Source organism: Sciurus carolinensis, chromosome 9 (assembly GCF_902686445.1).
Source record: "Sciurus carolinensis chromosome 9, mSciCar1.2, whole genome shotgun sequence".
NCBI classification, from domain to species: Eukaryota; Metazoa; Chordata; class Mammalia; order Rodentia; family Sciuridae; genus Sciurus; species Sciurus carolinensis.
Window position 1 is genome coordinate 68,591,031 of NC_062221.1, and position 12,785 is coordinate 68,603,815.

At 42.4% G+C, this 12,785-nt stretch overlaps 1 protein-coding gene across 1 annotated transcript in view; it reads left to right on the forward strand.

Annotated features, from left to right (window-relative positions):
- Positions 1-3,745: 3,745 nt before the first annotated feature.
- Positions 3,746-12,785, forward strand: part of Muc13 (mucin 13, cell surface associated) — a 30,047-nt gene continuing 21,007 nt past the window's right edge. The window contains exons 1-4 of the mRNA XM_047565483.1: positions 3,746-3,760; positions 7,619-7,635; positions 8,999-9,780; positions 9,824-9,964. Of these exons, the coding sequence (XP_047421439.1) occupies positions 3,746-3,760; positions 7,619-7,635; positions 8,999-9,780; positions 9,824-9,964 (955 nt within the window). The remainder of the gene's footprint in view (positions 3,761-7,618; positions 7,636-8,998; positions 9,781-9,823; positions 9,965-12,785) is intronic.

A 12,785-nucleotide genomic window follows, 5' to 3' on the forward strand; every position in this document is an offset into this window, starting at 1 on the left:
CATTCCATTATGATCTGACAGAATACAAACTATTATCTATTTTTTTTTTGTTTGTTTGTTTGCTAAGAGTTGCTTTGTGGCATAACATATGGTCTATTTTAGAGAAGGATCCATGTACTGCTCAGAAGAAAGTGTATTTACTCATTGATGGATGGAATATTCTATATATGCCTGTTAAGTCTAAATTATTGATTGTTTTTGAATTCTATGGTTTCTTTGTTCAGTTTTTGTTTGGAAGATCTATCCAGTGGTGAGAGAGTTATGTTAAAGTCACCCCGTATTATTGTGTTGTGGTCTATTTGATTCCTGAAATTGAGAAGCATTTGTTTGATGTACATAGATGCTCCATTGTTTGGGGTGTAAATATTTACAATTGTTATGTCTTGTTGATTTATGGTTCCCTTAAGCAGTTTGAAATGTCCTTCCTTATCCCTTCTGACTTGAAGGCCACTTTATCTGATATGATGATGGAAATCCCTGCTTTTTTACTGAGTCTATATGCCTGGTATGATTTTTTCCCATTCTTTCACCTTCAGTCTGTGGATGTCTTTTCTTATGAGGTGAGTCGCTTGAAGACTGCATATTGTTGGGTCTTTTTTAAATTCCAATCTGCCAGTCTATGTCTTTTGATTAATGAGTTTAGGCCACTAACATTCAGGGTTATTATTGAGATATGATTTGTATTCCTGGTCATTTTGGCTTACTTTTGTTTTTTATCTTGACTTGGTTTCTCCTTTGATTGGCTTTTCCTTTAGTGTAGTTCCTCCCTTTGCTGATTTTCATTGTTGTTTTTCATTTCATCCTCATGGAATATTTTGCTAAGAATGTTCTGTAGTGCAGGCTTTCTATTTGTAAATTCTTTTAACTTTTGTTTATCATAAAAGGACTTTATTTCATCATCAAATCTGAAGGTTAATTTTACTGGGTATAAGATTCCTGGGTGGCATCCCTCTTCTTTCAGAACTTGAGTATGTTGTCCTAGGCCCTCCTAGCTTTTAGGGTCTGGGCTGAGAAATCTGCTGATATTGATTTTGGTTTCCCCCATATGTAATCTGATACTTTTCTCTCACGGTCTTTAAGATTCTGTCTTTGTTTTGTATATTGGGCATTTTCGTTATAATGTGCTTTGGTGTTGCTCTATTGTAATTTTGTGCATTTTTTATCCTGTAAGTCTCTTGTATTTGATTTTCCATTTCATTCTTCAGGTTTGTGAAATTTTCTGATATTATTTCATTGAATAAGTTGTTCATTCCTTTGGTTTGTATCTCTGTGCCTTCCTCAATCCCAATAATTCTTAAATTTGATCTTTTCATGTTATTCCATAATTCCTGGCAGTTCTGCTCATGATTTCTTACCATCTTCTCTGTGTGGTCAACTTTATTTTTAAGATTAAATATTTTGTCTTCATTGTCTGAGGTTCTGTCTTTCAAATGACCTAGTCTGTTGGTGATGCTTTCTAATGAATTTTTAATTTGGTTTATTGTTTCCTTCATTTCAAGGATTTTTGTTTGTTTCAGAATTCTATCTCCCTGCTGAAATGATCTTTTGCTTCCTGTATTTGCTCTTTTAACTGTTTACTGGAGTCATCATTCATTGCCTGCATTTGCTCTCTTTTATCATCCTTACTTCATGGATCATTTTAATTATGTGCATTCTGAACTCCCTTTCTGAAATTTCTTCTACCATGCTGTCAATGAGTTCCATTAATATAGCATCTTGGAATGTTTGGGGCACTTTCTTCTCTTGTTTTTTCATGCTGTTTGTGTATCTTCCCCTCTAGCAGTACAGAGGTATTACAATTTCCCCCCATAGGTTTATAGTGTCCCTGCAGGTTTCCAAGACCTCACCTTAATGGGGGCAATCAATATTAGCAGCACACAATACAAACAAAATGCAGTCTTAACCCAAATAGTCCTTATGAAGACATTAACAATATTGTCATAATAAACAGAAATGATGAGTTCAATTACTATCTACAGCATAAACAATAGGTTTGCAACAAGGTCTACAATTTCTAATGATGGACAAAGAGGATGGGGAGGGGTATAGGATGCAATGTTAATGAAATCAGAAGTGAGTATATAGAGGTACTAGATCGTAGGAAGAGTGAAAGTGGAATCAAAAGAAGTTGATTGTTGGCATGAGAAAAGGGAGAAAGAGACTCCAAGGAAACTGATAGATAAAAAGAAAATGGAGAGGGTGAGAAAAATAATAAGAATATAAAAAAATAGGAATAATAACAACAATAATAATATCTATAACAAAACTGTAATATACTATTCAAACCTCCCAGTCTTCAGTTGCCTGAAGCATGAAAGGTACTTGATAATGCAGTGTCCCAGGAAGGGAGCTGCCCCAACTAAGGATGGCAGCATTTGGGCAGGGGATAATCCCTGATGGCAGGCAGAGGCATCCCCATGTGTTGGTAGATGGGGAGCCGCAGCAAGGCGCTTAGTCCGCACTGGACATAGCGGCGCTGGAGATCTGTGGGCTGGACCTGGGCCTCAGTGGTGTGGCACCGGAGTTCCACACACGTGGGCTGGGCACAAATAACGCTTTTATTGATGAAAGCAGAAAACTGGGAATGACCCAAATGTCCATCAACATTTGAACTGATAAATAAACTATAATATTCCATGTAATGGAATATTTATTTTCTATTCAGAAATAAACTACCATATGGATGAATCTCAAAATGATTACGCTGAGAATAAGAAGACAGACTAATAAAATCAAGCCAAACCAAACCCAGTACAACTATGTGGTTCTATTCATATAAAATTCTAGAAAATGCAAACTAACCTATAGTGAACAAAGCAAATTGTGGTTGCCTGGGGATGGAGGTGGGAAAGAATGGACTGCAGAGGGGCAAGAAGTCATCTTCGGATGACATGAGAATGCCTCTTGGTTGTGAGGTGGTTCCATATCTGTGTACATCAATCCAACCAAACTCACTGCATTGTACACTTTAACTGGACAGTCTATTGTTATAAATAATATCTCAATAAAGTTAGTTTATAAAGAAAAAAGAATAAAAACAGGCCTTTGGGGTGGTGTACACCTGTAATCCCAGCTACTTGGAGGCTAATGAAGGAGGATTGCAAGTTCAAGGACAGTCAGGGTAACTGAGTGAGACCCTGTCTCAAAAATACAAATAAACAAACAAACAAAAAATAAGGCTGGAGAGGTAGCATCAGGTTCAGTGGCAGAGAACCCCTGTACCACCAAAACAGGCCTTTATTTAAAACCTGGTGCCAAAAGTCATTCATACTGAGAATGCTTAGTACTACATAATATGCTTTAAAAGAGCAAAAATATTTAAAGAAACCTCTCAATCATATAAGAACAAAACCCAATCCAATTAAAAAATATATTTTGGTTGTAAATGAACACAAACTCTATTTTTTTTTTAATGTGGTGCTGAGGATTGAGCCCAGTACCTCACATGAATTAAGCAAGTGCTCTATGCTGAGTCACAGCCCCAGCCCCCCAATCCTATTTTTGAAAGGACACTTTTGGGACAATAGGAGCTAACCTACTGGGCAATAATCTAGTTTTTAAAATTTAAGGTCAGAGTTAAAACTCAAGCTGGAATCTGCAAGGTGTTTTCAGTTTTAATCCCTCTGGCTCTGGCTGGGGCTGGGCGTGGGGAGTGTTTGGGCCTCTTAAGAACAGAGGACTGGATTTAAAAGGCCCTAATGCAAGTGATAAAACTGGGTCCTGAAACATGCTGAGAGGCCACGGGATGAGGAACAAGGGGGTGAGCAAGGGAACCAGAGGTGGGTGCATGGCAGGAACAAGGAGGTCAAACCGTCTGTCCCAGGTCTCCCCCTTTTTTGTACTCTATTTCCGCTTTGGCTGCCACCCACAAGTCTTCAATGAAACGAGATTAAACGCTAAACTTTGATGTTAACAGTGTTTGTGAGCATGGTTTGGGGTCTGGGTCCAGGCAGATAAATAACATGCAGAGCCATGGAAGCTTGGAGATGTAATCATAAAGTTGCTAAAAAGCGACCATTAGAGAGACTTAGTGTGCTGGTCCACAGTGAAAGGGGACAAAAGTCAAGCGACAGTTTGGAGAAGTTTCTCAGAGTTCCTCAGAACGACACGTGGAGAAAAGGGGATGTTTTTGAACTCCACTGAGAGTGAGTAGACCACAGACTATGTTGCTGAGTGTTTAAAGAACTGTGTCCTTGCTGGGTGTGGTGGGGCCTACCTGTAATCCCAGTGACATGGGAGGCTGAGGCAGGAGGATGGCAAGTTTGAGGCCAGACTCAGCAATTTAGTGAGGCCTTACGCAATTTAGCAAGACCTGTCAATATGTAAAAGGCCAGGGATGTGTCTCAGTGGCTGAGCACCTCTGGGCTCAATCCCTGGTACAAAAAAACAAAACCAAACAAAGAAACCAAAAAAAAACCTATGTCCTCTGAAAAGGTGGTAGTGTAGGGACATTTACATTTGGAATATAAAGAGATTAACCAAATTCACCTACCACAGATCTTGCAAGAACTTTGAAATAGATTTTGAAATATCCTGACTTATTTTGAACTTTGACTTAGAAAAAAAGTAATCCATGGGGCCAGCGTCCCCCCAGTATATCTCAAAAGTGGGGAACAGCCTGTGATATATGACCACAGCCTGCTTGCTTACAGCCTCTGACATCAGCTAATGACTGGACTTTGTACCTGAAAGAGAGTCAAAACTCCAGGTAGTTCAGGAGAGGCTCATTTCCTCCTCGGATTACCAGGCAAGAACAGCTAAGATGAAAGCCTGCACGCCTCTTGCTCTCCTGGCGCTCCTTTCTATAACCTTGGGTAAGGAACGTTTTTAAATTTTAATTCTTCTGATCATGTTTGTCATCATGAGTAGAATCCAGTAGGTTTTCCTGTCTGACTCAGCTCAAATACACAGGCATTTTGGTCCATGATGGGCAAGACAGAAACATAGCAAAAGTCTATGAACTAAGTCTTTGAGGATCAGAGGTTTGTCTGAGGCCAAGTAAGAATGACTCAGGAGTCTCCCAGGGCCCAGTGCTCTGCGCAGCATTCTGGATCTGTCCCCTGAATATCAGAGGGTCAGCTGCAGGATAAACCCCTCCTTTCACCAAGGTCTTTGTGTATATTAAACCCCAAGGAGTGCTTGCAACATTGATTAGCCTGCAGAGAGGTGAGTCTCTTCTGAGTTTAGATGGGCTATCTGGGGGCCAGTGGGAGAGAAGGTCACCCATGTGTCTGAGAGGTGAGGGTTAATAGCTTGAGGCTTCTTGCAGAAAGGCATGACGGATTGACAGGGTGGAAAGGTGAAAAGAAATTGAACTTGTTTTAGAGAACTGGAGTGGCAACAGAAGGATTTGCTTTTCTAACACGTTCCCCCTGCTAACAGGGGGAAGGTTGGGGAAAGCTGTTCTCAGAGGAGGGACAGGTCTCACCAGATCTGCCCGTCAACCCTGGAGACAGATGTCATGACCAAACCTTCAGGTCCAGTAAGAACTGGTAAGGTCTGGATGGCTTTCATGAGCCACTGCTAAAGGAGGCTTGTCGTACTACATAAAATATAAGAAAGGAGGGGTGGATAGGATGGGATATTTGACTGGGAATCGTTAGAATCAGAGAATCTAGAGTTATTCATTCTCAAGGTCCCTTCAGGAGCAGGGTAGGATGGGGTGGGAGGACACCCCCGCCTGGGGAAGGGCTCAGAGCTCAGTGGATCACATGCGTCAGAGTGAGGCGGGCAGCCATCCAAACGCCTTGTGCCACTTATGAGCTCTGCAGTGCCTGCGCCTCAGATTCTCCCTAGGTAGTAATAGAGGAGATCTCCCTGTCCCGGAGAATGACTGAGAGCGGTAAATGAGACAAGGTGTGTGACCTGCAGGGCACATAGTAAATGCACAGTAGATACTTACCCTGGACACTTTCTGTTATGCCTGCCCTCATATCCACTATTTAAACTTTGGTTTTGTTTTTGCTCTTCTTTTTTAAAAATAAGTCATACATGTAATGCAGACCCACTGTAACCAATTCAGACAATACAGACGTGTATGAATTAAAAAGTGAACCCCTGACCTGCCCTCCTGTCCATCTGTCCCCATCCTAGCAACCTACCCCCAGAAGACTTCTCTTAATAGTTTTAGTGACCCCGAAAGTTTGTTTCTTGGTGAGGGGGAGAGGGGCACAAAGCTTCTTTTTCTATGAAGTATTAAGGATTTGGCAGATGTGGAAGGAATTACTATTTCGAACGTGAGTTCCATCTCAGGGTCCTAGCAACCAAGGGCAGGAAATGTATCATACAAGATACATTTCATACAAGATACATTTCATACAAGATACATTTCATACAAGATACATATCATACAAGCTCACATTCTCCCAGTTTCTTTGCATAGCTCTTTTGACTGCAATAACCCCTCCATAAGAATGTACTGGAAAAATGAAAAGATGTGCAGTGGACATTCAAAGTCCTTTTATAGACAAAACTTTCGTTGTTTTTGCTTTCTTTGAGTGATTAGAGCTGCTTTATTTCACAGCATCTGATTAGTAACTTTGGAAACCAACATTTCTTAATATTGAAGGATTTAGATTTGTAGGAAAGGCATTTTTATTGTGAACTTCAGTGAACTTAGAATAGAGAATTGTGGATGTTCCCTGGATGGTGGTGGTTCTAGAATGTTCTCCAGGAACAGCCAGAGCAGGGCATATTTTTCCCATTTATTTTTCCCATGGTTTGTACCCTCATGGACCTCATGCATTATGTTCCTTGGAAGCTCTAGGACCTGAGGAAATAAAATGATGAAAGCTGTTTTTACCATGCTGATGCCTTAATACATTTTTGTTGAGTATAGGTTGTACCAAATGGGTTATTTTACAATTCTTCTTGGGTACTTTTACTGCATAATGTAAGCCCAGAAATTTGTACAACCCTCTGAAAACACACACACACACACACACACACACACATGCACGCACACACACACACACGCACGCATGCATACACACACAACATTTATATTTTAATTTTAAGAAAACACACACATTGTGGCTATTCACAGAAACGAAAAGTTATCTGCTTAGAATTTGTCTCTTTTATTAAAACTAACACTGCATTCCTGGGTGCAATCTCCCTAGCAAACGGAAATTGAAATCAAAGTAAACAAACTGCCAAGCCCAAAACTCTGTCACAAAGATCTGCAGAAAATCTTCTAAGGAGGCCCAATTAATTTTGTGCAAATTGACAGAAATGTGTTGGTTATTTGACATTAGCAGAGCATGAAGATTTTGAAGCACAAGATTCAAGATCTGGAGGGATCGGGGCTATCTGCTCCCACAGCCTCCCAAGCATTTTGCTTCTGTCCAGAGTTTTCCATGGCTAGGGTCAGCCTGCAGCCATTTCTACTGCTGCTCCAATGAGAGGACACATGGAAGTGACTTCTGTTGTTTTCATTTTAATCTTTGATTGGCTCTGTTTGCTACTCTGGGGCTTCTTAGCTCTTCAGTTAAATGAGTGACCTTTTACACGAATCCCTAACCAAGTTGCAGCTAAGGCATTGCACTATGCAGTCCTGGGCAAACCCCTTGATCCCTGTGAGCTCACATCAAATGTGATGCTCATACCTATTTCACAGGGACTGCTGGGCATAGGGTAAGTCTTTCAAAATGAGAACAGTTGCAGGAACAGGAGTAGTAGCCGTCAACATTGTCAGCTGCTGACAATTTTCTTGTCCCTGAAAGAGCTATCGCTTATCTCTTCATCACTTCTGAGTGACTATTAGCTAAGCCTTCTTCAAGATGAAGAGCCAAACTCTCCCCAAGGTGCAAGTGGACGCACGAGGGAGTTAGGCAGCATCTCCAGCAGCTCTCGGCGTCCTTGGTTGATGAACTCTTCCTCTCAAAAACCCTTACTTTTAATAATTTGTTTAACCTACTATCAATGTCAGAGGTTTTAGAGACAAGTGTTCTAGGAAATGGATCACTATTCCATGTTTATAGTTTACTATTCCATGTGTCCAGGGGTTTCTAAGAGTTGTGAAAATGCAACCTTGATGACCACCATAACCCTTTAGGCAAAGTTCACTTATTTATCTTGTTATTTAAAAAGTCAGCTTTTAGAATAATTTGTTTGTTTGTGTGTGTGTTTGTTTTTGTAGGACTTGAACCCAGGGGCACTTGCCCACTGAGTTACATCACCAGTCCTTTTATCATTATTATTATTGTTATTGTTATTTTTAATTTTGAGACAGGGTTTTGCTGAATGGCTGAGGCTGACCTTGAACTTGTGGTCCTCCTGCTTCAGCCTTGTGGGCTGCTGGGATTATAGGCGTGCACCACCACACCAGGGTTTAGAATTGTTAATGGGTAAATACACTAAAAAAAAATTTTTTTTTGGAAATTTAATAAGTACTTAATAAGTACTTAATGAAATTTAATAAGTATTTAATAAGTACTTAATAAGTACTTAATAAGTACTTAATGAAGTATTTTTATTTAATCATTCTTTAAACTGCTCCCCTTAACTTTTCCCCTTCTTCAATCTATCAATGGAGAAAACTGCCCCATAATGGAAAATTGGGATAGAGACCTTAGAGTGCACAAACAAAAGGAGTCCACTTCCTGGTGGAAACAGCGCTATGTTGTGGCATCTTCAGTTGTTTTCACTGAGAACCATCAAAAACATTAAACCCAGGTTGACAGTTTTGCAGCTCTAGGTTTAAATGATGTTACTTCTTGGGTACTTCTCATTTTAATAAACATTAAATTCTTTGTTACATTTTCAATAACATTTTCCAGTTTTGACTGTTTAATTTTATTTTCTGTTTAGGACTAGTCACGTGTTTCCATTTTTAATGTACTCATCTAGATTTGTTTTTCCAGAAAAGAATAAGTTGAGTACTAATTAGTAATAAGTAACAGTAACTGCCCTCATTTATTTAATGTGCTGTTTTCCGAAACTTGTCACCTTTGTTCCTTCAGCAAAAACAGCATGACTGTTATCTCTTTATTCACAGGTACAGCAACCTCGACCACAATCCAAGCACTCTCCGGGACCACCCAGTCACCTTCCGGGACCACCCAGGCACCTTCCGGGACCACCCAGTCACCTTCCGGGACCACCCAACCACCATCCGGGACCACCCAGTCACCCTCCGGGACCACCCAAGCACCCTCCGGGACCACCCAGCCACCCTCTGGGACCACCCAAGCACCCTCAGGGACCACCCAACCACCCTCCGGGACCACCCAAGCACCTTCCGGGACCACCCAGAGACCTTCTGGGACCACCCAAGCACCCTCCGGGACCACCCAGCCACCCTCCGGGACCACCCAAGCACCCTCAGGGACCACCCAAGCACCCTCCGGGACCACCCAAGCACCCTCAGGGACCACCCAGCCACCCTTAGGGACCACCCAAGCACCCTCAGGGACCACCCAAGCACCCTCCGGGACCACCCAAGCACCCTCAGGGACCACCCAGCCACCCTTAGGGACCACCCAAGCACCCTCTGGGACCACCCAGCCACCCTCCGGGACCACCCAGAGACCTTCCGGGACCACCCAAGCACCCTCAGGGACCACCCAACCACCCTCCGGGACCACCCAAGCACCTTCCGGGACCACCCAGAGACCTTCTGGGACCACCCAAGCACCCTCCGGGACCACCCAGCCACCCTCCGGGACCACCCAGCCACCCTCCGGGACCACCCAACCACCCTCAGGGACCACCCAACCACCCTCCGGGACCACCCAAGCACCTTCCGGGACCACCCAGAGACCTTCTGGGACCACCCAAGCACCCTCCGGGACCACCCAGCCACCCTCCGGGACCACCCAAGCACCCTCAGGGACCACCCAAGCACCCTCAGGGACCACCCAGCCACCCTCCGGGACCACCCAACCACCCTCCGGGACCACCCAGCCACCCTCTGGGACCACCCAACCACCCTCTGGGACTTCCAGTATCCCTTCTTCATCTGGTAAGAGTGGCCCCCTCAGTGACTCCTCACTGAGGGCACATAATTTTGTGGAGCATGGTAATTAAGTGGTTTCTGGTAGGGAAGGGAAATGGCTGTAAAGAGACCTGAGTTTCTTTACATATGAACCATGTACTAGTAGTGATGGCAGAGACCCTAAGACATTGCCTCAGTTCTTTTCTTCCCAATCATCCACCTCAAGCTATTTGCCAGATGTGGAATATTTCTTATGAATTTGGTCTTTGTAAAAGATACCCTGGCAGATTTTTGGATATAATTTCAGCTTCTCTGAGAAACACTGGCTTCCAGCCACACTGTCTACCTAAGGACCAAGTTAGTGCTACCCTGAAGTTCAGGGGCTAGCTGATCACAGTTTGGAAATTGAGCCAAGCCATGGAATTTAAAGGCTGAGAAATGAGAAGCCAAAGAACAGCAGTGCTTAGACAGTCCTAGGCATGGCCATGAAATTATCCAAACATGTTTTGGGGATACTAAGAGATGACAACTGACCTTAAGCTGAAGTTATTTAAAGAGAAATCACCTGTCTCCTTTCCCCAAGCTTGGTCTAGAACAGGTGCCAGAAACTTGAGCAGCAAAGGCCAGATAGTAACTATTGCAGGCTTTGTGGGCTACATTGGGTCTCTGTTGTAACTGCTACACTTTTTAACATGAAATCAGACATAGTCAACATATAAATGAACGAGCTTAGCTGAGTTCTAATAAAACTGTGCTTGCAAAAACAGCATTGATCAGATATGGTTCATGAGCCATAGTTTGGCAACCCCTGATCTAGAAGAATTCTTCAACTTTAGAACTTGAAGAGTCTAGGTAAACCATGTCATTCTCAGATGGCCAGTCTGAGACCCAGTGAGGGCAGTGACTTGCCCAGGTCCGAGCAAGCTGGTATCTCCCTAAGCATCTTTGCCCTCTCCCCTTCTCCTCCTCCTCTTCCTCCCCCTTCTTTTTCCGTAGGTTCTCACCAAATTGTCCAGGCTAACCTTGAACTTTTAATCCTCCTGCCTCAGCCTCCCAAGTTACTGGTATTAGAGGCGGGTGCCACTTTCTCTATACATATTTCTAATTGTTTTCCCAGTATTCTTTGGTAGATCTAAGAAATGAGTGACTAAGCAAATAAAGTCCAGAGCCTGTATCTAAGACTATTCCCCGGGGCTGGGGTTGTGGCTCAGCAGTAAAGCACTCGCCCAGTATACGTGAGAGACACTGGGTTTGATCCTCAGCGCCACGTAAAAATAAATAAACTAAAAAAATTCTAAAATAAGACTATTCCCCCAATTTCTTACACTTGAAGGGGTCATTCTAAAGTCTGCAAGTGGCTCACAGCTATACCATAGCTCTAGTAGAATAAGGAAGGGAGCTTTTCCAAGCCGTTTCTGCTTCCCTAGACATCCTCTCAGACTAAGATAGTCTTCCTGTGTCCTGGCCTACCACAAAGTGTGGCATATAGGACAAACCATGTCTCTCCTGTATTCATTTGTAATAAGGTCTGACCGAACTAAATTGACACTAAATCCCTTCCAGGAGTAACATCCTGTGACTTAATCAATTCCTGACTACAGAGCAAGCTAATGAGTCTATCCTTCATTGCTACAGAGCAAGTATATCAAGAATTACTTACCTGGTATCTCCAGAGAGGAACTGCACTCGATTCCTTCTCTCGTATTTTCCAAATCCTCCTTGGAATGTGTCTGAGCCTTTTTTTTTTTTTTTTAAAGTCATTTAGTTTATTTAGAATACTGGTTCATGCTTTTGTCTTTTGTACCAGGGATTGAACCCAGGGGTGCTTAACTGCTGAGCCATATCCCCAGCCCTTTTTAAAATGTTTTATTTAGAGATAGGGTCTTGCTAAGTTGCTTAGGGTCTCGCTAAGTTGTTGAGGCTGGCTTTAAACTTTTAATCTTCCTGCCTCAGCCTCCTGAGAATGCTGGGATTACAGGTGTGTGCCACTGCACCCAGCTCTGGTTCACGCTTTGTTACAGAGGCAATGCTTACTGTTATGAGGTAGTGAACTGTGCCTTCTTTTGTTCTATATAGTCTATTTTTTTCCTCTCCCTTTAAAAAAATTAGATTTTATTTTCAGAGCAATTTTAGATTCATAGCAAAATTGGGAGGATACCTCCTACCCCCACATTTGCATTATCAACATTGCCCACCAAAGGGGTACATTGGTTTGAGTGGTGGCCCTACACTGACACATGATTAAAAAGACCATAGTTTACATTACTGCATTATGAGTTCGGATAAATGTTTGATGACACACATCCATTAATAGAGTATCTTATAGAGTAGTTTCACTGCCCTGAAAGTCCTCTGTACTCTGCCCGTTCATTCCTCCCTTCCCTTAACCACTAGTAACCTCTGGTCTTTCTATTGTCTTCATGATTTTGCCTTTCCAGAATGTCATAGAGTTGGAATCATGCAGTCAGTAGCCTTTTGAGATTGTCTTCTTTCACTTAGTAACATATATGTCCTGTACGTCTTTTCATGGCTTGAGACCTTCTTTCTTTTTAGTGCTGAATAGTAATCCATTGTGTGGATGCACCACAGTTTAATTCCTTCACCTACTAAAGGACACCTGGGTTGCTTCCAAGTTTTGGTAATCATGAATCAAAAACTGCTGTTAACATCTATGTGCAGGGTTTCGTGTGAGCATGTTTTTAGCTCCTGGGTAAATACCAAGGAGCATGATTGTTAGATCATATGTTGAGTATGATTAGTTTTGCAAGAAACTGCCAAATTGTCTTCCAAAGTGGTTGACATTTTACATTCCCTTTAACAAAAAAGGAGAGTTGCTGTTGTTCCATGT